Genomic DNA, 24,034 nt, shown 5'->3' on the forward strand with positions numbered 1-24,034 from the left:
TGAATTTCGATGAAACCGAGGAATATCTTCGACTTATGACCTCGCTATATCCTTTCCACGAAGAGTACCTATGCATCGTACACCGTCTTGTCATACGAGTTATCTTTCGCCTCTGTGCGTTTAGAGTACGAAAACGTTGCTAGACATTAGACAGGAGCATAGCGAGGAATTGGACCGGTTTGCTTATCAGCACCGGGTTCGCAAGAAGTCGGGCAAAGAAGACGAGCCAAGGGACAAAGGAATGGAAGTGGAAGAAGAAGTCGAACGGGAAAGACAAAGGAGAAGAGACGAGAGAGAAGAAGAAGAGAAAGAGGCTGCGGAGGTGAGAGCGATCGCGGATGATCCAGAAATGGCCAGAGTGTACGTCGAGTGGTTAAAGAATCGCAGCAAGCGTACGGCAACTGCCATCGCTCTGAAATCGAAGATGCAGAAAACGCTGCTCTCGGAATTGTGGGAGAGAGTGGCGGAGAAACAGGAAAGAACGTTCGACGAAGAAATCGCGAAGCGAGTGTTGGATCAGTCGAGATACGAGAAGCAGATCGTGACGAAATTGTGCGAGGTGCGCGAGCAGAAGAATATAATGGCTGAAAATCAGAAGGTCGTCGAGGACATAACCGTAGAAGCAAACGAGGTGGAGCACCGCGCGAGCTACGAAAGAGCTCAGGATCTGGTGAGCAAGCGACAGAAAGACATCGAAATCGAATGCCGAAGAATGTGCGAATTGCGCCGAAGGCTTTTGATGGAAAAGATACGAAAGATACGGGAGAAGCACTGGCGATTTTGCCGAGACATCGTCGACGACTTGGCGAGCATCGCGTTGAACGTGGCTGACCACCGACGAGTGAACGACGGTTTTGTACCGCTCGTTCTTCTCAGCGAATGGAAGATGCTGTTTCTCAAGTCGCAGCCCATCTTCGACGAAGAAGTACCTTACGATGGAAAACGCAAACAATCCTCGGAGCAGGAGCTCGAAATGTTACTGAAATCGGACACGTGGATGAAGGTGGACAAGGTGGATTTTCTGCGAGATGCTCTGCTCGACGATTATTTGGAAACCAACCCACCTTGGAACGAGTCGTTGCCGGAGCTGGCCGAAGAATTGCAAGATCTCGTGAAACTGGGACGCGCGGTGCTTGGACACATCGTGCATCGACTTCTCGACCACCTTCACGCTCATCCCGTGGACCGATCTCAAACCTTGCTACAGAAATTCAAGAACGTGACGATCGTTCTCGGGATAGGAAATCCCACGGTTTACGAATTGATTCGAGCGCTGCTCGATCGATCTGCTATTCGGACTGTGAGAATGGAAGACGCGATTAATTATTGTCTCGAACGGTACGTTAGACGTTTTTTGATGGATGGGTACAAAGTACTGCTTCGCCTAATCATTCGCTATATCACGTTACGACGAATACACGCGTCGAGAGTTGTTGCTTCGTTGTACCGTATGCTTCTCGATCGATGTGAGATTCTTAGACTTTTAGTACTTTTCCTATCATCGGGCATTCGCGCACTCTCACTCGTGTTTACGCTAGTCACACGCGGTCCAAGTACTCGGGCGAAATTCTGCTCTACCGCGTAACTGCTACCGACGACCTAAACAACACGTGGTCGTTGACAGGTATAAGCAGGAGATGTCCGATGTGGAGTATATCGATTCAAATATAATGGCTGCGACGGCAGACGTCATTCGGAAACTGGAGAGCGAAAAAGGGCAAATCTCGTACGCCAGGATGGATAGACTCGGTAAAGATTCGAAATGGGCAACTTCCTCGCCGGAAACGATAACGAGGAAAGGCATGATCGGCGAGAGAAAGTTATCCCTTTCGGCCAAGTCAGAGATGGAGGAAGAATCGAACACTCGCGATAAGCAAACGCAAACTCCGAGGAACATACCGTACGACGATTTAGATCCCGTGTTGACCGATACCGCGTACATTGGTAGGCACTCGATCCAATCTTTCAAACTCCCTTTTCCTTTGCACTGAGAGATTCGCGATTCTCGAATCCTCGCATGCACGCAGGTAAGTGGGCCTATGAATTTCTAACGTTGGGCGAACCGATCACGGACGATCTCGCGACCAAGATCTTGATCGAGTACTTGAAGAGCTTGGTGAACGCGAAAGGTTGGGTTCTGCTCGATTATCCCAACACTTACGAGCAAATGTCGCGACTGGAGACAGCGATGACGGGCTCGGCCCCACCTCCCGACCCAAAGTTGCTCGATTTCGACGACATTACCATGGAGGACATCGAGACTGTGACTCCGCGAATCGTCTTCGAGGACAAGTCCGACCCACACTCGTTAAACAGGCAATTAGAAACAAATCGTAAATGGAAAATCTCGCCAAGGACACTGCGCGTTTCTAAACTCCGTCATTTTTCCATCGATTTTACAGACAGTCAAGGCTGATACATGATCCGGGCGTGGAGTTACACGCCGAACCCGCGAGTCGTACATTCGCCACGCTCTTCGTTCGAGTGAAGCAACAACCAAAATACTTCGAAATAGGAGTTCGAACTTACGAAACGCTGAAGGAGGACTCGCCGTCGATCGACAAATTTTACGCGTCTCGCAAGATCGCTCGCATTCTCTACTATTCCACCTTCGACTTGGCAACTTTGAAGAAATTGGCCAGACTTATGATAGGCGACCCGTTGCAGAGGAAACCTTCCGAGGAATTATTCGGCGATGCGTTGAATATGTTCGAGCGAGAGACGAAACGTGGCGCGACCTTGAAGGAGGCCGTCGTTCGACGGCTGGTAACCGAGGAGGAGTACGCGCAACTCGAGTCCGACGTGGACGACGACGCCATGGAAGAGGAGGCGAAGCAAGATCTCGTATCCGACGATTTCCAGATGGAGTTCGAATCGCGACCAGCCAGACCTGGTGAACCCAATTGGCAATGGGTCGACCTTCCTTTGCCTTCCGCGTTGCTGGAAAATCTGGCAAGACTGTGGGAGGGCTTGGAAGAGATCTACGTGGAAGAAATAAAGGAATTGCTCCTCCTTAAGAGCATTCACGTGTCCAGTATCGTTCCATATGCAGATTTCATAACGAGAAACGCGTTGGAGTTTGTTAAACGACCTGATAACAAGCAGGACCTGCTGCACCGATTTCATCAGGCGTTCAACGCGATCGACGAAGACGCGCGGAACGACGCGGACGTCAAGTGCGAGTTGCATCGTCGCGTGGCAGATTTTCAAACGGAACTTTGGGAAATTTGCGATCGGAGAAGACGCGAAGCTGAAGAGGAACGGAGGCGGTTCGTCAACGACCAGTGGGCTGTTTACGAGGCGGTAGTTCTGTTCAACACGTACATCAGCATCGTTCAAGCGGAGATCGACCGATGCGTCGACACGATAAGTTTGCTCCAAGATTACTATTTCGGAATGATGAAAAGGCCGCTGCGAGAAATCGGCGTTTCGAAGGTTGTTCTGAATAAAATCGAAATTAAGGCGAACAACGGGGGAAACGACGCCGACGATGGCAACGAACAGCGGAATTTCCAAGAGCAGCCACCGTTTGAACCTTCGAATTTTGTCGAAAAATCGCCCGATCGAAAGGAAAGAGGAAGACTGAAAACCAAAGACAGACGGTCGACGATAACGTACGCCGCCGCTCCACCTGCCCTCGAACGCGAATCTCTTCGAATGGAGATCAACGACGCGTTTGTCGACAGACAGAAAACTATCGACAACACGGAGAACATCAGTCTGTTTACGAGAATCGTAGAAAACGTTCTATATGTGAAAAGTATGGTGGAAACGTTGTTCGCGGCTGGCAACGAAGCGATTAGAAGAGAACAGATGGCAATTCCCAAGAGCAAAGACTTTTCGACCGATTCGTCCGATTCGATCATTGGGAAAATGGCATCGAGGGGTCAAGATCTAATTTTGGAATGGCGTTACGCCATTACCTACGAGATAGAAAGAGTTCGCGAGAAACTGGACTCGATAGTGAACGTGGCTCGACTGGATGTCGCTTTCTTGTTGGGGACGTTGCAAAGGACCTTCCACGGCATTTACGATGCCATCGTAGACAGGTTAATCATCCGTGGTTTCATAGTTACTTGCTCCTTTAATTCTTATGTCGATTATTTTGTCGAAATTTTCGCCGCTGTTTAACTGAAAGTTGACATAAGAATGGCGCCTGTCGATCGTCGTTCTTGTGCGCTCACTCCGTTACCGCTTTCATCGTTTACGATCGCACAGATATTGGCGGGAGATGAAGAGCGTGAACGACATGGCGAATGTGTTCTGTTTCGCGATCGAGGAGAGTAGAGTGCTGGAGACGGAGCTGCTACTAGAGGGTGACCGGTTCGTCGTCCGATCGAACGTGTACGTGATGGAAGTGGAACCGGAGAAGCCGAAGCGCGTGGAAGAGATCGCGTCGTCCTCCCGATTCCGAATAGCCAGCCTCGCGCGCTTGATGGAGATATTTAAACGAGTCGCGCCAAGTGGAATGATATGCGAGCGCAGCCTGGTTTATATCTTTCAAGATTTAGCGAGTCACGGTCAGGAAGAGGGAGAGTCAATGTTGTTGCCATGTTCTTGGTACCAGCTTCGACTGGGCGAAATTTCTAAATTGCTTGCTAGATTTTCCGGTTCCGTGGAATACGTCGATTGGCGAGAATTTCTCGTTTGCGCGATGGACCTTCCCATTCCGAACTGTCAAGAAACGTTAATAGCCAGGGATCGCTTTAGGATTCAGGATCCCGAGTTGAGAGAAGTGGTGACTGTAGCTCAGTACGGTCGAACGTCGCTGTGGTTCCTCGAATGCACGGACGCTTGTGCCAATGTACAGCAGCTTCGTCTTGACGAGTTTCGAAAATGTTCAGAGGACCTGCACGAGGAGGAACTGTACCAATTGGACACTGACGTGACCTTCTCCATGCGAGCGAGCCGACCCGCCTCGCAAGTCGACGTGTCGTTGCTGCGTTGCTTGAGTCCCGAAGAAACGCTCAGGCGAATGTTGGCAAAAGAACTGCTGGGCCGGATGTACATGACAGATCGATACTCGGTTAACTATACCGCGCTGCTGTTGGCTTTCTGCAAGGACGAAACTCCGCGAGACGGATTTGCAAAGGCGCTGGCCTTGGCTCTAGGCAACCGTGTCTGTACCGATATGCACGAGGGCGAAAGATACGTCGAGGAACTTTTAGAGCGGAAGCGACTGGCTCGAGAGGCCCGACAACCGTCTTCTGACCGACCTCTCGAGGTAGGTGTCACAAATAATTACCTTCCAATTAGCTCGATCCTAGTTACGAAACTAATTTTTCCAAATTTATGGTTCCCTCAACCATCGTTACTCCTGCAGGTCTACATGATCGTAAAGCGTATTTATATCAGGTCGTCCGAAAAGTGTCTTTTACAGACACGTCTTTTACAACGACGCATCTTTATACAAACATGAAACCTAATCTGTCGAACTTTTTTTTTTTTTATTTTATTTTGGTTATTTTACAATTTGTTCTTATGGACATTTGGTAAAGTGTTATATCTTGTTGGTGAAGAAAAAAAAAATAAAAATAAAAAAATAAATATAGCATGTGGGCGGCTACCCCCAGCGGGGTTCCAGTCGAACTTTGTGATCTTTATTTTGACAGAACAAAATGGGCCATACGTAATTCGGCAAAATAATATAAAACGGAAAATGTGCATCCATTATTTTCTTATAAAACGAAAGAAGCTTTTAGGATGACCTAATCCTTGCATTGTTAGTCCTTTTTTTAAATCGTTTATTTTGCCAAGATTTGTTTTTTTTTATACATTTTTGAGATTCACAATAAACAATGAATTTGAGTATAGTGAGTTAGGCAAAGGTACCGATACGCGTCGGTACGACGTAGCCATGCTATATTGTGTGTCGTGATTTTTCGGTTTTTGTGTTTATTTTAGTTTTTTGGATTTTAGTCGCAGGGGAGCGGGGCTTTTGTGTATTCTCGTTTGTGTTGTATTTTTGTCCTGAAACTTGGCCGCAAAACAGGACTCTTCGGTGGAAGGTTACGGTCTGGCCGCCAAGGCCTACACTTCGTTACACTGACTCGCGATAAACCCAAGGAACCACCATAAACCGAATCTGTTTAGCTTAATCTCTATTCATATAAGTATCTTCGGTTTACGGATGGTCCTTAGAACAGTCCTTAGGTTTATTGCACGCTCTTACTAATCACGGAGAAAGCGGATGTTTGTCCAGTGAAATGGCAGGTTTTTCCCAGGAACAAGGACACCCATGAGCCACATCCGCAGGAGACTTTCTCCTCGTGTTTTATTTATTAACATTGGCTATAACCAATGGGCATCGCGAATCGTTACCCTCGCTTTTCTACCGAAAAGTGTGAACAACGAATCCGCGTTCTTAGTTCAAAAAGAGCACACTCACATCGAGCTTTCCTCCTTAATAGTACGAGACGGGTCTGTTACTGTTCTATTAATCCTCGGACAGTCAAGTCAAACTGTTCTAACAATCTCCGAGCAGTCAGGTCAACTCCTGATCTTCAAATCGTCGAGTATTCAAGTTAACTCAAGAAAACTGTTCTTCTTATCTTCGGGTAGTCGAATCAAACCTCGTTCTTCAACATATCAAATCTAGTTAAACACTGATCGGGCAGTCACATCAACTAAACATTCAAGTAATCAACTATTGTACTTTCCGTCACGACGAAGTCAATCAACTCCTGTCTACGTAGCAAGTGTTGTAAGTTATTGTAAATATATATATTATAGAACTGTAGACTAGAGTTTTATTACATAACAAACACCTCTATTATCCCACAAGAAATAAGGGGATCGACCTGCTCGTGTTGTCGATTAGTATAATCGTAACGGGAATTTACGACTCCCGTTGACGCGCTTCAACGCGATCGCGTCTCCCCGCGACTGGACGAAAAAACAGTTAGACAACCTGGAAATTTGAAAAATTCTGAAACTTTGGGTACAATTAAAATATGTCATTCTTTATATAATAAAACCTTATTTTTTTCCTGTCGTAATTCGATTTTAAGAATGAAATCATCTCTCGAAAGAAATTCAAAATTTTCTTTCTCGTGAAATGTCTCGAAATCGGTGGAAGATACCTAAAAACAAGCTTAAACAGAAATTGTATCGTTTCATTGTGTGTACTGAGTCGCGTAAGAAAAATTAAAAAAAGTCCATAGTCTTCGAGTTACCCCCACCCTTTTTAGAATCATCATTCTTACGCGTTACATTTTTTTCAATCAAATGAACCAATTATTATCAGATTTGATGTTCTGTTTAGCAGGTTTCTTTAGCGAACCGATTTGAGGACACGATACCAAATAATTTATTCTTATTGTTTTTTCGTCCAGTCGCGGGGAGACGATTATAATAATACGATTATAATAATCGACACTACGAACAGGTCGATCCCCCTATTTCTTGTGGGATAATAGGGGTGTTTGTTATGTAATAAAACTGTAGTCTACAGTTCTATAATATACATATTTACAATAACTTATAACACTTGTTGTCGCGTAGATCGTAGCGATGACGATATCCTGTTATTGGATCTGGAGTTGATTGACTTCGTCGTGATGGCAAGTACAGTAGTTGACTACTCGAATATTTAGAAGAACAGTAGTTGACTGCCCGAACAGTGTTTGACTCGATTTGATATGTCGAAGAACAATATTTGACTATTCAAAGTTTAGAAGAACAGTAGTTGACTTGACTGCTCGAAGATTTGTAGAACAGTAATAGACCCGTCTCGTACTATTAAGGAGGAAAGCTCGGTGTGGATGTACCTTTTTGAACTAAGAACGCGGATTCGTTGTTCACACTTTTCGGTAGAAAAGCGAGGGTAACGATCCGCGATGCCCATTGGTTATAGCCAATGTTAATAAATAAAATACGAGGAGAAAGTCTCCTGCGGATGTGGCTCATGGGTGTCCTTGTTCATGCGAAAAACCTGCCATTTCGCTGGACAAACATCCGCTTTCTCCGTAATTAGTAAGAGCGTGCAATAAACCTAAGGACTGTTTTAAGGACCATCCATAAACCGAAGATACTTATATGAATAGAAATTAAGCTAAAAAGATTCGGTTTATGGTGGTTCCTTGGGTTTATCGCGGGTCAGTGTAACGATGTGTGGGTCTTGGAGGCCAGACCGTGAGGGACGTCGCACGGACCATCTCGTGCGACGTAACGCTTGTTTTAAATTCATTTATTTGAAAATAATTACTATTAAATTAAACAGCGCTCGTGTACAGTAACAGTTTTTATTAATAAAGAGATATCCAGAGGTATTTTAACACATACATTGAAAGAATTCCTTTCAAGGAATGGTTATGCGAGTGAAATTTTATTCAATCATTTTTTAGACAGTTTTTATCGTTTTTTGAGATATCTCACGTAAAAGAAAATTTGGAAATGTTTTCCAACAGATAATCTCACTTTTTAAGACCGAATTATGGCAAGAAAAAGATAGGGTTGCATTCCGGATGATATACTTTGCTCGTAGCCACAGATCCAGAATTTTTCCAACTTTCGAGTTACCCAATTTTCTGTATTAGAATACGTATTATTCAAATAGTTTTGGAGTATCTACGAGTACGATACGTTTCAGGTTGCAAAGGCGATCCTGGAGTACCTGATGTATCAGGTGCAAAGAAGAATCGATCGAGATTCGGACCAGGAACTGGAGGAAACGAGCACGTTGAAATTTTTTGGTGAACCGATCCTACCTGAGAGTGTGGCAACGCTCGAATCGTTCGCTGTCGACGAACATATATCAGCTGAGAGTATGCAGAAATGTTTCATGGTGGACGACGAAGTGGTCATTTATTGGCTTACTCTTGATATTTGCCTTGTAAGGAACTTTTGAAAGCAATTGCAGTTTTTTATTTTGTACAGCGACGAGTATATAAGTAGGGAAATAGTTGTTGATAAATTCAACTAATGGAACAGCTTCCTGGAAGGAGATCGTGAAACATAATAAAAATAGAGTCAATTGCGTCTGAAATTCAGACAATAATAGGTGCCTCGGACTGCATGTCTATCATGGACCTGTAGATCTTCTCTTCGGGAAGCTTTTCGATTGTACTACGATATATTATATTACATTTTTACAAAATATCGAATTTAAACATATTTTTCTTGTACTTTGAAGCACTGTAAATACAAAAACGGCTTTCCCCGTTTATAGCTCGCCACCGTACTTTCGGTGTATCGAAATACTCACGTTCGTCCGGTCAGTTTCATTCTTTTGCTCGATTCGTTTCAGACCGTGCTGGCAGCTGCATTGTCATGGAACGTGTTACACTCGGAACTTATCGGCAAGTGCAGGAGTTTCCCTGAAAAGCTAGCTTCGATATACGAAGAATTGAGAGACGTGGATCTGAATGACGAGAAGGACATCGTTTTGGCGCATCGACTTTTAAATCACGATTTTATGATACAATTCTTAAGTACAGCCTCGAAATTTACGGTCAAGAACATGGAGAACATGGTTCAGGAAATCTTGCGGGAAAGGCAAGACACGTGAAGTCTTGTGGTTAGATCTCTGTGAAAAAATGTCCACTTTCTGAAACGTTTGAAATGCGATAATTACGAAACAAAAGAATGGCAAAACGAGATAAAACGTTAAAAAGAATCGTCGAAGAAAGACCCGAGAGATGTACGAGGAGAAGCTTTAACAGGATTTATTATTTCGATACATCACGAGCGTAACTTGTGAAAAATTCTAATCTTCCAAATAAACTGCAAACACATCGTGTATTACGTACACGAAGATACAAGTTATATTTTCCTACGCCTTATTTATTTCGTCGTTTCTATTTCGATTTAACATCGACGAACCACGTCCTCGTATCCGTGTTCATTCGCGAATATGCACCTTAATACCATGATACCTTAATAATTATTCTCGATATAAGCGACGGATTACGAATAATCGTACGTATGTTACACACCGCATTCTTCATTACCCTCGTATAAATAGCTAAAATCTGCTTACGCTACTCCCTTCGTTTCAATCGTCGTGCCTTTTACAAAGTTGCGCGAGACGAGTATAACCGAGTACGGATTAAACGTTTAACCAACAAAATTTGTATTTCTTTCGTATTTGTCGATGAAACGTATCTACGAAAATATTCCTTTCCTTGTAACGTCTTGTCTCGATCGTCATCCGAGACGCGCGTGAACGTAATGTTACAACGGAGAATCGTTCGGAAGGAACAACGATCGAAACAAGAAAGAAAATAGTACATAGTAGGTAGCAGCCGCAGTAGTAATAGTAATAGTAGTAATAGTGGTAATAGTGGTATCAGCAACAACAGCAGTACATAATAGTAGTAGTAGTTGTTGTTGTTGTTGTAACAGTAGTAGTAGTAAATAGTAATAGTAGTAGCGAGAATAGTAGTAATAGTAACAATAATGATAATAATCATAATAAAAAAGGACGTTCGTTTTCAACGAATCGGTTAAACTCATTGACGTTTCTCGACGTCTTTCAACCTTCCGCTTGCTTATCCTCTTATCGTTACCTATTATCGATTATTCGATAATGCCTTGTACACAGTATCCTTATAATAAAGCGGAATCGTCTCGACTCGCGTGTATCGTTCTCCTTTAAACGTTAACTTCGCGTTTAATGTTAACGAGCTTCTTCGAAACAGTAAGAGTCAAGAGCACGGTAGAAGGATGAACGCTGGACACTCGATAGCCATGAAAAACGAGCAACATCGATCTCATCTCGAGTAACACCGTTTGAAATTCGATCGGTAGGAACAACGATTAACGAGGCGCATACCGAGCGTACAGAGGACTTGTGTGCCTGTGTTCGATTCCGAAACCTGTTCTCCCGGTATCCAATGTTTCACTCTACAAACAGGAACGGCGCGACGCGCACAAAACGTCTGCCTATTGGCGTAATTCTACCGTGCTCGTTCTCGTATTCTGTTCCGCGAGATTTTTGTCGCCGCAAGGAAGGTGCATTATTCACAGCCCGTACTCTCATCCTTAACGATTTAAGCATCGAAACCCAAACGATCGAACGTCGTGTGACGCCATCCAACCGCGTACTTTACGTTACACGTGATATGTATTTGTGTGTGTCTCGATTCGACCGAAAACTTTTTTCATTCTCCTTCTGATTTCTTCGCCCGCGCATTTATTCCGCACGCTCCGTTTAAAAAACGCAACCGCGACGTCCCAGTTTCGTTCCAGGTGAACGAAAATTTACTGGAATTCTTTCATCAAATTTTTTCTACCGCTTCCTTCGTCCGTCATACGCGATCGCGTGTTTTCAAGCAGCGCGCGCGAATCGCCTTGGCGGTATCGTAGCAAATGTGTGTTTATGCGTGTATCGTGTATATGTAAACGCGTGTACGGTTTTTAACATGTTTCGAGGAAACGTGTATAAACGACGAGTGCTCTCGAATACGCGGGGTTCCGACATTAGTTCACGTTATACGCTTAAGTACCGTTTCCGTTGCACGTTCGTCTACACGATTACACAAGCCCCTAACGCGGAAATAAACCTTTCGCGACACAATTAACCAGCGTAACGTAATAATGAAATCTCGCAGCTCCGCATGAATCTTAGAAAAATATGCTTTGTCCGTGTTTCGTGCTAGAGACCGTTGTTTACGTCACTTCTTTTTACCTTCAAACGATCGAAAACGTAAATATCCAAGTGTTCTGACAATCTTTTCTATTTTATTATTTCTTTGGAAATCGCGTAAGCTGTGACACCGAACGATCACTGAAAATCAATCGTTCGTTAGTACCTTAATGAAGCCGTACGAATCGTAAAGACGATAACACAGACTTTATTTCCATCGTACCGAAATTCTTGGATTTCTAGTAAAAAACAAAACTTGTGAGAAAATTCGAGTTTGCAATATGCAATAGATGCGTAACGCAGGAAGTCGCAAGGCACGATTAAAACGAAATTGCGTCGGGTTGTCGAAAACAAAGGAAAGGATCTGTTTGTCCTATCGAATGGAGAAACTAGCGGGAAGGTGTTCGCGGTAGGTATGTAACTCGAAGGAAGCCACCTACGACACTGGCTGAAAGGTCGTTTACAAAGCTGTCCTGGATACACGACGGACAACCGGAAACTCGGCCTGCCGTCGAAGAAGCCTCGAGCTTTCTATGGTTCGTACGTATGTACTCGCGTACGCATATAGACCGATACATACGTGTAAAGTGTACATATACACATATGTGTACTATATAACTATAGTAGCGGGATCCGGAAAGGATGGCACAGCTGCCACTCCTGTTTCTCTTTACGCGGTTTTCTCGCTTTCCTTCTCGCGTACTCTTGGTAGCGCGTACACACTTGCATACACACACGCATACATATATTCTCACTCTCCTTTGGCACGTTAGCTCGTACGCTACATTCTACGTGGTCTTTAATCTATCGTTGCGATAAAAAAATACGAGGAATAAAAATATATCACGTAACAACGTTTCTCCCATTCGCCGTTGACGACAAAATCACGGGAGAAACAACTCGTCCAACACGTTGGTATCCTAAAGCGGCTGAAACACTGGCTTCTTTCGATATTCCATGTTTCTCGAACCCAATAAAAAAGTGTCTTCGCCTCTTTTCCTTTTTTCTTTTCCGTCTTTCGTTTTTTAAGAGATTTACCTTGCTACGTTGAGAACGCGACACGTCGTCGGAACGTAATTTGTTTCCTACTCCGCGACATTTCGCGTTTGGATCGAAAGAATATTCCCTTTAAGCGATCTCGAGCAGATCGGGTCGCTATCCGATCCAAGACAGCCATCAGCTAGGTTGCGGAGGCGTCAGCTTTATCAGAAGCCACGTGTACAACTTTGGCTTCTGTTTGTCGACCAGCTCGTATTGAAGATTGCTCAGTCCGTCTGTGGAGAATCTTTTCTTGCCCGTCTTTAGATACTCGTATCTGCGTAAGGCGAAGAAATTCAAAGATTAAGCGGTGGTATTTGTAGGCGAATATCGGATCGAATCGATCGACAGCTCACCTTTTCGGATTAGCCTTCTCCTTCTTGTGCGTAAGCATCTTATACCGTGCCACGTTCGCTGGATATCGGGAGATATGAAGACCGTGCGCTTTGATTCGATTCGCCATGTCGTCGTCCTCGCCGCCCCAACCCCAGAACACGTTGCTGAAACCGTTTACCAGATGAAATTGCTCGCATGACATCGCCGACACGCCGCCGAATAAATCGGCATATGGTAGCCTGTACAGAACAACGATGACACGCGTGACGAAAGAAACCAAAGTTGAAATATGTAGCAACGTATGAAGCAAGGTATCTGATTCGATGTTAGCGGGATACCTGTATTTGAACTTGTCCACTGCAACGGACATGTGCCTCGGTTGTTCCGGGCACGTGTACAGATTTCTATCGTCTTCGGGAAGTAGGTCGACATCGTGAAAAATGAAACAGTCGAAAGGTCGTTCCTTCAAGGCTTCCACGTATCCTACGTTCATGAGCATCGCGCGATTGAAGGCGTCGCTACCTGGAAAACGGGGAAAATTACTCGATCGATCGTCTCGCAAAGGCGAAGCGAAAGATTTTGAAGGATTTCGCGCGCGTGATTTCTTTCCAACGAGATACGATTCACGCTCTTGTGTACCTTAGTCCTCGGCCAGAGGATGCGATTCAGAAACGAGTACAGCTCGATCAAAAGTTTCGCATCTTATCTCTTTATAGGAGGCCTCGAGAGGACCGGAGAAGCTGGCGAAAAAGTAGGCCGTGAGCTCTATCTTCGGTCAACTCTGTGCTCGTTCCGCTATTCTTTTAACATCTTGCAGACGTACGCAGGCGTAAAGAGTTTCTGTCAAAACGTAATCATCGATTCTTATACGAATATAATCGACGATGCCTCTTTACCGCGAAACGATTCTCGTTTACACGCCAGAAATCATCCCATTTTTTGAACGGCCATTCACACGATGCGTCATCTATCTCCGCGAACCAAATTCGGTAGACGAGTGATTTGTTCGCGTATATGCAAATAGGTTGAATGGAAGTATGTTTGTCAGGTATCGACAGTTTCCCTGTCGCTAGCGGACACGTGCGATGCATCGGAGACGCGGTCGTTGCATCTAGGTCAACCGAGGAACGACATAACGCGTGAGATCGCGTCAAAAGGAAAAAATGTAGGGTCGTGGATAAAGAAGAGCTACACATCGCATCTAGATACTTTTCTCTTTCACCAATTTTTTCTTCGTCTATTCGGCTGGCTGTTATCGTTTCGTGATCGTTGATCCTTCGCACCGATCGACCGACTGCTATTCCATTTTTGGCCACTCGTTAGCAAGTTTCGACTCAGTTATTCATTGCCATTCTGTGCACATCGAAGGCCAGCGATGGTGCTTCCATTGAAATTCGTTCATCCTTAACGCTTACGTTCTATACTGATGAACGTAAATTAAGTTTGTACGCGGGTTTATTATCGTGGCGAAGATTCTTGAGAGCGGGGGAACTCGATTTTCAAGTTTGTCGACGCGAACGTCTAGATAAGTCCGCGTAACAAAGTTCGCGTCCTCGAGAAGATTGGTCTACGTTTAATGGAAGCTCGCCGATCAATAGGTTTGATTCGATTCAAATGGACACCCGCGTTCTCCGCACCACCAAGGAAGACTATTAATACAGTTCGATGTTTTATGAACATAGTGACGATCGTTGCGTTAACAAGCTCGAGTTTCCCTATCGTTTCACATCTTACATTAATTTTCTAAAATTCCGATAGATCAATCGTTTCCCTGACAATTTTAATTAACTAATTTTTACGTTCTGACCTTTTACGATGACTTTATAACGAGAAAACATGTTGTCGCAATTGCACCGCAACGATGACTATGTACAACATTGCTCGGCGCAATTCAACAACCGCAAAGAGGGAATAGACGAAGAAAAGATTAATTTTATATTAACGGTACCATGGCAAATCGACGACAGCTATGACTAATCGCGCCTGAAAGTAACTGCCACTACTCGATCTTGTTCGCAATGCTCGAGTCATGCTCGAGTCGCGGCGAAACTGACGGGTTTCGCGACGTGGGATTTCAACGATGTCGCGTGGATTCCTTTGCGGATCGAAACGAAAAAATCGTACTAGCACAACTGGTATTTCAAGTGTAAAGAATTACACCTGCGTAGAGGTGAGTATCTATCCGAGAGGAAAGCTATCACGAGTCGCATATGTCATCTGCGCTTGAGAACAAGCGACTCTCAATTACCGGAGATCGCTCGCGTTCCAACTTTCTGTCGAGTGAATGCAAAATAAAGTTACTATGGAATACTTCCAAAATGCGAACCACTCTCGTACTACAACTTACTCTCCCGTGAGAGTATTCTTCGGCGTCGCTGTGCTGGCTAGAATAGATATGTGATCGACAAAATCTGGTCAAAACTTGATCGTGCGAGACAGTACAACAGACTGATCGGTACGTCTCTCTTCCTCTCTCTCTCTCCCTCTTTCTCTCGAGCTCATGCTACCGATACCGCAATGCGGTACGTGGAACAGTTATCATAGTTCGCGCGTTTCCGATTAGATTACGCTCCATTCTTCTTACATAAAACATTATCATCGTGTTTCGAAGACCTTGACATCGAGCAACTGCTCCGCGTATTTCCCCGAGTGAGTTTGTACCGAGAGATCGGTCGTTGCTACTATTAATAATCATGACATCCGTGAAATAAAAAGCCTCGCGGTTTGTTGGTCGTCACACGGTACTGCGCCGCGTAACGAATAGATTAACAAAATAAAAAGGAACAAGATTCGAGGATGCCGAAGGTGAATCACGTTCCTATGAAAGCTCGCTTACCTTTCTGTTCGATCACGAATATTTGATAGTCGATCTGTTGGCGAAGCAGCATCGGGTGAAGATTGTAAAGCAACGCTTGAAGATGTTTCAGTCGATCGCGAAACGGAATGATAATGGCTACCCGATGTCTGGCTGTACAATTCGTTGGACAACCTTTGCCTCCTGGCTTCACCTCGGTGAACGTCTTTTCCATCTCTGCCAACTCCGGAGGAGACTTGATAACGGTCAATGGGCCCACTGTTAATATTCAACGCAATGTTAACGCCGATCTTTTAAGATCTTTTGATATATAACTTTTAGTTAGATGTAAGAATTTATATATCGTTAGCACATCTGTAGATACAACGTAGAACTGTATAGTTTCTATTTAAGCCTAATGGAACTGCCAGTGGAAAACTATCTAAGTGATAAATAATGCAGGAATGACACGGTGGATGCTAGAAATTTTACATTCACCTTGGATAGCATTGGAAATTTAAAGATAAGACAAGTAAGGGAATATTTCTTGCGGCGTCATTGTATTCCTTCTAGGCAAGAAAATTCCACGAGCATATCGGCGAGTAGAATGAACCAATGAGCACGCACAGGCCGTATCCGAGTACTTTTGCGAAACGAGCTTTTTCTCCACGATATTCGTCATTGTTCTATTTCCTTTCTATGGGATATTCTCGTTTCTATTTATAAAACGCTGCGTAACATCGACGTTGTCTTTGGCGAAAAATCTCGCTAAAGATCGTTGAGAAACGCCTCGCTAAAACGGAGAAAAATTTACCAAGATTCGGTGGAATAAGCGGACATCGCGGTACCACGGTACTGTTTGTCGAGTTTGCGGTCAAAGATTCCTGCGAACTTCCAACGATGTACGTATCTCGAGTGGAGAAGTCAGTTTCCAGTTTCGAGAAGCTGGAATTATCTCTGCCGCCCCAATACAAGGTCGCCGAGGTGGCATTATTGTTACCAAATATACTCGATACCGTCACAGGCCCGTATATGATCAGCCCTCGTGGATGATGCCTGTACGTACGATCCGCGTACCTGAAATAAAATAAATTTTAAGCCAAAATTACATTACGATTTTTTAACGTCGGTTTCTATTTTCAAATTCCTTTAAGGAAACTGATAGGTTTCTTGGTCTTTGTTTAAATACGAATATGTATATGAATATAATATATTGAATATATATGCAATTGGATATCAGAAAAGTGATCGTCCGTTATCCGATGCATTACTAGCTAAAAGAGTAGTATCGAGTTTTGTAACTCTGTAGCTTATTACGTTCTTTCTTATATTATTTTACGTTTAACGAGTAGAAACTTGCAACCTAACATTCCTATACATAATGTGCACGTATACACCACTCGCTGCCAGCCGACTAACCGGTAATTCCACTCGATCTCTAAATGCATAAAAATTCCACGATCGAACGTCGATTGATATCAGGTTTGAATACCTTCCGCACGCAACGAACCAATTAACAACCGTGCAATGCAATTGTACCTAGACCGTGTGAGCTAGAGTACAACTGCTAACTGCAAGCCGATTTCACTCACCTCGTTAATACGTTCTACGACGATTAGGAAACCGATAGACCCCGTCTATTCGCTAAGGTAATATCGCCGCTTGAAGAAACCCGGTCCGAACTGATATAACGTCGTCGCGCTCCCAACTGAGATTTCCGAATCGACCCGAATTGCTTTGTGCGCGACCGTTTCTCCTCTTCCCAGCCAACCTAATAAGACGCAAACGGGGCATTTCGACTCGAAATTAACGGAATTCGAGTGCCACTCAGCCCCCGGCTAATCTCGACGAGGTTTCCATCCTAGTGCTTGGAAACACTGACCCGGTAAATTCAATCGCTCAATGATGAATCTTACGATTACCACGGGAAAGTGCCCGAATCGACGCGACGCCTACGGTATTTCACGACTCGAATAATTTAAGTAATTTCTTTCGAATACATTATTTCAACGCAATCGAAGCTTCCGATTACAAATGCAAATAATTCGATCGAACCTCGCTAATAATTTCGAGAAATCGACGGCCGAAATCGCTTTCAGTTTCGGCTCTATTTAAAAATCGCATGGCTGCGTTAAGTTCTTTTGGAATTGCTTCGAAGGAAAAAATTGTATTGTATATTTAATCGCTCAATGATGAATCTTACGATTACTACGGGAAAGTGTCCGAATCGACGCGACGCCTACGGTATTTCACGACTCGAATAATTTAAGCAATTTCTTTCGAATACATTATTTCAACGCAATCGAAGCTTCCGATTACAAATGCAAATAATTCGATCGAACCTCGCTAATAATTTCGAGAAATCGACGGCCGAAATCGCTTTCAGTTTCGGCTCTATTTGAAAATCGCATGGCTGCGTTAAGTTCTTTTGGAATTGCTTCGAAGGAAAAAATTGTATTGTATATTTTTTTCATAAGGAATCGCTTCGTGCCCACCTGTATATAACTTTCGGCCGCACCCTGTATATGCAGTGCGATGCATGCAGCGTGCGGGCGTGTTGCATTTGCAAACAACAATGGACGCTAGTTTCATAACGCATTTGAAAATTAATTGCAGTTCGTGAATCGGTTGAAAAATCGATATACTCTTTTTTTCGCGATAATTTCCGGTAGAACGATGTAGCGGTGGGTCGCGTCGTGTTGCACAGCAAATCAGAAAAACGATGGTTGCCTAATCGCGAAAAATTTATTGGATACTGTACAGACTAACATTGCCCGGAGCTTAACTACAATATTTATAGTAACTCCAGTTACCGTATTTATTTTCTCACGTAAAACATCTTCTTACGGAACACTTTACACAGTCGTAAATAATTCACAGATTTACGGATTGTCGCAATTTGTTATCACCATTTTGAGTGTTGACCAACTTGTTCGAAATATTTCCTCGTCACCCTAATAGAAATACCTGAAAAATCGTGACAGTCGCGCGAACTTTATTAAATCGTGCGAGATGGGAAAAGAAATAGCGACTGAACAAAATATGAAGTAAATCCATGATCCTTGCTTTGACCACGATGTTCAAACATAAAATTCGATAACGTAAATTATTTGAAAAAATTACAAATGACACGTTGCATTAATGCAATGTTGATCCTTAGTGGGTTAAACAGTGTGTGTTGTTTGCCACCGGATCGGCGGGAAAGTCGAAATAACGTGCATTCTCATGCATATGCATACGTGTTATTCCATTGCATGTGCACCCGTGGTCGTTGTGAAACGCTTGGCCGATTTTTCGTTGTGTCGCGATAACCGAGGTCAACGGAGTTACATTTTGTTCCAAATATAACTCCAAACATAGCAAAGCCGGTGACTGTTTCTCTGCGAGTTTCACAGCTAAATGCGTTAATAGAGTTACAAGAATCTCTGGGAAGAAATTTTGCATTTAAATGGGGTTGTATCCGCCAGTATGGGGGCTTACGAAGAATCGCGTCGTAAGTCACGAGCAAGTTTTAAAGCGATGCAATTGTAAGATAGAGAAGAGACTGGGAATATGAAATACCCATTTTATAGCAGAGTCTCCAGTACCCGTTTATTATTCTCTCCGTTATTTGTATATTTTGAATATTCTAAAATGATATTCATATTAACAAAAAGGTCTTACTAGAATATGAGATATAAAGTTCAAGTGAAAAGACAATATTGATTGGAGATGGAAGACGTTCGATTCAATTCCGTAATATTGCACATTTAATCTTTAATTCCCTCGACTTACAGAAGCAATCTGTGAGTATCGCGCTGATAGAACACATAAGCAAATATTATGATTAATTTATCGCGAATTTCCAAATAAGCTTGAAATATTTTCCCTGAACGACTCTATAAGGAAACGTTCGACGTGCTGAACATCCTGAAGCAACGGAAGTTCTTATCGGTCGATACCTAACTAAAAGGAAACGTCTAATAAAAGTTTGTAGGTAACTGTTTGATTTCTGTATTGGCAGAGAATTAATAAATGCAAAAATTGTTTGTTTGTAAGAAAAATCGGAAACTCAGGTTCTCATGCCGGAGCATTACATGTGTCCAGGTTGAAAAAAGATTACGTTTCTCGGAAGCACTACTTCTACTAATGAGATTCCAACCGAAAGAGGAGGCGCAGGTGTGCATATACAAATAATGGTATGGTCATGACGTCCGAGGCAATGACGACACTTCTTGACAATAGGGTATCGAATTAACAATATGTACCACGGAGAAATATGGGAATAATATGCGAGACATAGAGCGACAAGCTAGAGCTTGATCGCAACTAACAGTAACAGCGAATGTCAGCGCGATTAGATGCAGAATCGTGCGTCCGTGGAATGGCTAGCTAGCTATTCAAATGATTGCTTGTTTGCATGTACGAGGCGCTATGCGATACGAGGGATCGTATCTGCGACCTGTGCACTGTGACACGATACGTGTCGCGTTAATCTAGGGAAAATCGTGTGTTCTCTACGCGAAATGAACGATCGTTTCGTAACGCGTTACAAATTGTTAACGCATCGAGAATGCCATTCTTCAGAACGCCCCTTGCTACCTATTACGAGGTAATTGTTTTAACTTTGTGAAAGTAGCCGTCAATCTGACAAGTTAACGCTCAAATATTTTTAATTGCACGTATTACATCGTGATACAGTGAATAACGAAAATATTCAGAGTACGATATGCTATGTATAAAAGGAAGTAAATGTTGTTGGTCGAAGGGAAACAACCCATCACAGTACCGGCATACACATATATATGTTTTTCACTTTGACGACAAGTGATCGTTGCAAGGAGTAAATCCAACTTCAAGGATATAACTCTGCATCGTTGTATTTTAACCTTTGGCCGGTAAAAGGAACGTATGTACGCGAACAACCAGCAAACTGAAATTGCATTTGCTTCCTTTCATTTCATTCTCATTTTTCTCGCTGATATCTGCACGCCGCGCTGGGTACACGCTTCGAGCAAACGGCAAACTATTTTACGCGGTAAAGTTCAAAGCGACGCGTCACTGTCCTCGGGATATTCTGTATTTTATAACCAAAAAAAGAAGCGCATCACCCCCCACAGTTCTGTTTCTTTAGACGGGTTCGTTCGTCGCTGAAACATTTTTCTCCTCTCTTTTTTCATCGTACTGGTTTAATCGTCTGAAACTCGTCTTGAATTTTGCGGTGCCGAGTAAATCCGTGAAACTGCAACTCCGGAGAATACGAATGTTAAAGGATCGTTAGTCAGTAGCTTCCGCAAACGGACAATCTAAATGACCACTAACGAAGTAACGAGATCACGTACGCTTCTAGAATATTCGTGCAGATTGGACGAAATGACGAATTTTCTCGGGAATTTACTTGGATACGAGCAAACCGAACTTGTCGGTTCCCATTACATAATCATGGTAATTGGATATGATTTTCGACCGGAAATAAAATGTTCAAACTCTTCTCGTAATTCCATCAACACACCCCATGTGTGAGATTCTATGCTAATTGCAAAACGTCTCTAGCGTTTCGCAATTTTTTATTTTATTAATAAAGACTCTCGTCATAAATTTCGCTAACTGTTTGTCTTAAAAAGTTGCCTCAACAGTGCTGTAGTCTTTCGTTCTGCTTCTCTCCCTTCTTCTCGCTGCTTGAAAAGAAATTAAAAACTGATGCAATGAAAAAATGTCTGCTACAACTGAACCGAAGGATTAAAGCAAATCATACGATTCAATTTTCAAGAAGTAGAAACGAAGGCGAGAGGACAAAGTCTTAGCATCGAAAGACGATAGTTCGAGTGGTTTCGTGAGCCTGTGTATAGCGTATACGCAGCAAATATACAGAATTATTGATTAATCCATTGCGATGCATCTGTGTAAAAATTTGCATAAGCTTTCGCGGTCTAATTATCATGGAAACGTGTGACGTACGTACCTGGTAGCGTTAATGGTGAAAATCGTCTCTATGGAGCGACGATCGATCACGCCACTAAGTAAATACTGAATGGCAATAAGAGCGAGGACGACGCAGACGATCGCCTTGTAAAGGTGGGCACGATGCCACAGTACCACGGCTGCAGCCACAGTCATCGCATGTACGAGACACCATAACTCCCTCCTGTCGCCGTTAGAAGAGCGCCGTACTGGACGAGGCGCTCCCTGCTGGCTGTTGTTGCTGTTTCTCTGCCCTGCTCGCTCTTCCACGCCTTTGACGCCTCCTCCTCCGAGATGCAGAAGGACGCCCCGAACTGTATTCTTCCCCTCTGCTTCCAAGCAGTGGTTGACTTGTTGGAGAACGAGTGGAAACAGCCGGCGGAACAGGACCAAGGGCCGAAGAAAGAAAAGGCCGCCCGGAGCTTCTCACTTCCGCTCACCAAGCGCATTACCCTCCGGCAACAGTGCTCTCAGCGTAACGACACCTTCGGTATCCTGACAAATAGAAAAAACCAGTTCGCCTTGCACAATTCGTGTTTTTCCACTCTGTTTTTACATTGGTATTTGTCACTCCGCTGAGTGACCGCAAATCACAAATATGACAATCGATTACCAATATCGTTTCAGGTGTTCGCAAATCGAGCGAACGATACTAATTCCTACTACCGACATTGATACGAATCGCTCGATTCAAATATCGATCGCAGAGCGTAAAAGCCGTTTAAAGGTGTTAAGATTATTCAGTGGATGGATTTAAATAAATGCGTGAGCAAACTGCAAGGTATTGAAAGTGTATATATTGTGACTAGTAAATTACAAAATATGTGATACAATGTGAGCCTATCCAGATCCTCTCTCTAGCAGCGTTACCCTTAGACTAAAGGCAACTGCCTCAACCAACATCGGACGTGTACCGCTTATGGCCTTTCCTAAACGCATTCTTTTGTCTATGCGCCTTCGAAGACCTTAGGCGGTTGAAAAACCGAAGACCAGATGTTGAGTTTTCTCAGAAGTGACGATCACTTCAACAAAAGGCAATTTCTCGAACAATCCTTTATTAATCTACCAAGGACCAATATTGCGTTGACGAACATTCCATCTCGCAAAGTTTCAAATTGTCAGGTCTTAAGGTCTTCAAAAGTTTCGAATTGTTAGATTTCTAAATTTGTTACTTCGCAATAACGTTGATTCTTAACGTCAACACGTCCGTTACCAATGTCGGATACATAAGTGTCATAAATATCCGAAGACTTTGGTCGATTTATAGAAACAATATGTGAGTGTAACTCGCTCAAATAATAATCATCGATAGATGAATCAGTAATCAGAAAATACGCTCATTATCTTTTTATGAAATGTAGACTACAATGTAGACAAAGGGAACATTTTGCTCCAATCGTTTGCGCTAGGGAACGTGTAAACTAGACGGAACGTAGCAAGTATCTTCGTTGAGAAGATGTTAATCAACGAAGCAACGTTAGCGTTGTACGCGTTTCTATGAAAAAGGAAAAATTCAATGGGAAGAAAGAAATATGGTGCGAAGCATTGTTTAATTTGTACCCACGTTCTGCAAGGAAGAGAGAGGAAGCTGTAAATCTGAACTTGAAAGGAAGCATGATAGATCTTTAGAATATAACATAGAAAACACGGAGTAAACATTCCGTACGCATCTACGTAATAATAAATGGTCCGGATAGAGATTAGATAGCGCATCCGGTGTGTGGCAGTCAACGAACCACTACTTCGTCAGAAGAAGATTGCTTTTGAATATAATTAAATTTAAAAATCTCACAAATCATTATCACCACCGATAACGTATATTTTTAGAAAATCATCACGTACGATGTCACTGTCCAAGATATCGGATCCAGTTCAGTTTTCTAGCGCGTATTGCATGATCAGAGAAAGTAAGTAATCATGTAACGCGTTGTTGCGCTCATGCGAGCCACGCTTTATCACCTGCTATAAAACGAAACAGTAATCGCGAAAGGCTGTTACCTCGTAATTACGCGTAATTTCGCAAACAGTATACGCGCAAACGCCTGAAACACCTGAAACACCTGAAACAACATTCAAAGTCAGGGACAAAGAAAGATATTAGAAGGCCAGCATCGATCGCGTCGTACGCGCACGTTTGATTATTCCAATACAGACCTATTAAACCTGCTTTCTAGTCGAATTTTTGCGTAATAAGTTTAACAGAGATAATACAACTACAGACACGGTTAAAAATAATCCTGAAGCGTACAGTGAACGTGTTTCAACTGTGACAAATCACGAAAGGTGGCTTTTAGAATTTCAAAATGGTATCTTTGATTTTTCGATGAACCAAAGTACAG

At 43.2% G+C, this 24,034-nt stretch overlaps 2 protein-coding genes across 4 annotated transcripts in view; one reads left to right on the plus strand and one right to left on the minus strand.

The window, feature by feature from the left end:
- Nucleotides 1-219: 219 nt before the first annotated feature.
- LOC132905527 (sperm flagellar protein 2-like) lies at nt 220-10,573 on the plus strand. The gene is made up of 7 exons (XM_060956918.1): nt 220-1,338; nt 1,625-1,944; nt 2,028-2,316; nt 2,403-4,049; nt 4,219-5,224; nt 8,591-8,833; nt 9,248-10,573. Exons 1-7 carry the CDS (start codon nt 242-244, stop codon nt 9,506-9,508), a joined length of 4,863 nt encoding a protein of 1,620 aa, XP_060812901.1. The 5' UTR covers nt 220-241; the 3' UTR covers nt 9,509-10,573.
- A 538-nt stretch (nt 10,574-11,111) lies between these two features.
- Nucleotides 11,112-24,034, minus strand: part of LOC132905514 (beta-1,4-N-acetylgalactosaminyltransferase bre-4-like) — a 39,204-nt gene continuing 26,281 nt past the window's right edge. For all 3 annotated transcript variants that reach the window (XM_060956892.1, XM_060956894.1, XM_060956893.1), the window contains 6 exons: nt 21,697-22,190; nt 16,570-16,832; nt 15,798-16,034; nt 13,300-13,483; nt 12,982-13,200; nt 11,112-12,902 (listed from right to left, as the gene is read on the minus strand). In XM_060956892.1, coding sequence (XP_060812875.1) covers nt 12,764-12,902; nt 12,982-13,200; nt 13,300-13,483; nt 15,798-16,034; nt 16,570-16,832; nt 21,697-21,851 — 1,197 coding nt within the window. In that variant the 5' untranslated portion in view covers nt 21,852-22,190 and the 3' untranslated portion in view covers nt 11,112-12,763. The remainder of the gene's footprint in view (nt 12,903-12,981; nt 13,201-13,299; nt 13,484-15,797; nt 16,035-16,569; nt 16,833-21,696; nt 22,191-24,034) is intronic.

This window comes from Bombus pascuorum, chromosome 3 (assembly GCF_905332965.1).
Source record: "Bombus pascuorum chromosome 3, iyBomPasc1.1, whole genome shotgun sequence".
Taxonomy (NCBI): domain Eukaryota; kingdom Metazoa; phylum Arthropoda; class Insecta; order Hymenoptera; family Apidae; genus Bombus; species Bombus pascuorum.

Coding starts and splice junctions, on each gene's coding strand:
- LOC132905527 (XM_060956918.1), top strand. CDS start 242: ATGGAAGTGGAAGAAGAAGTCGAACGGGAAAGACAAAGGAGAAGAGAC. Junction 5,225..8,590: donor CTTCTGACCGACCTCTCGAG/GTAGGTGTCACA, acceptor GATACGTTTCAG/GTTGCAAAGGCGATCCTGGA. Junction 8,834..9,247: donor TTACTCTTGATATTTGCCTT/GTAAGGAACTTT, acceptor GATTCGTTTCAG/ACCGTGCTGGCAGCTGCATT.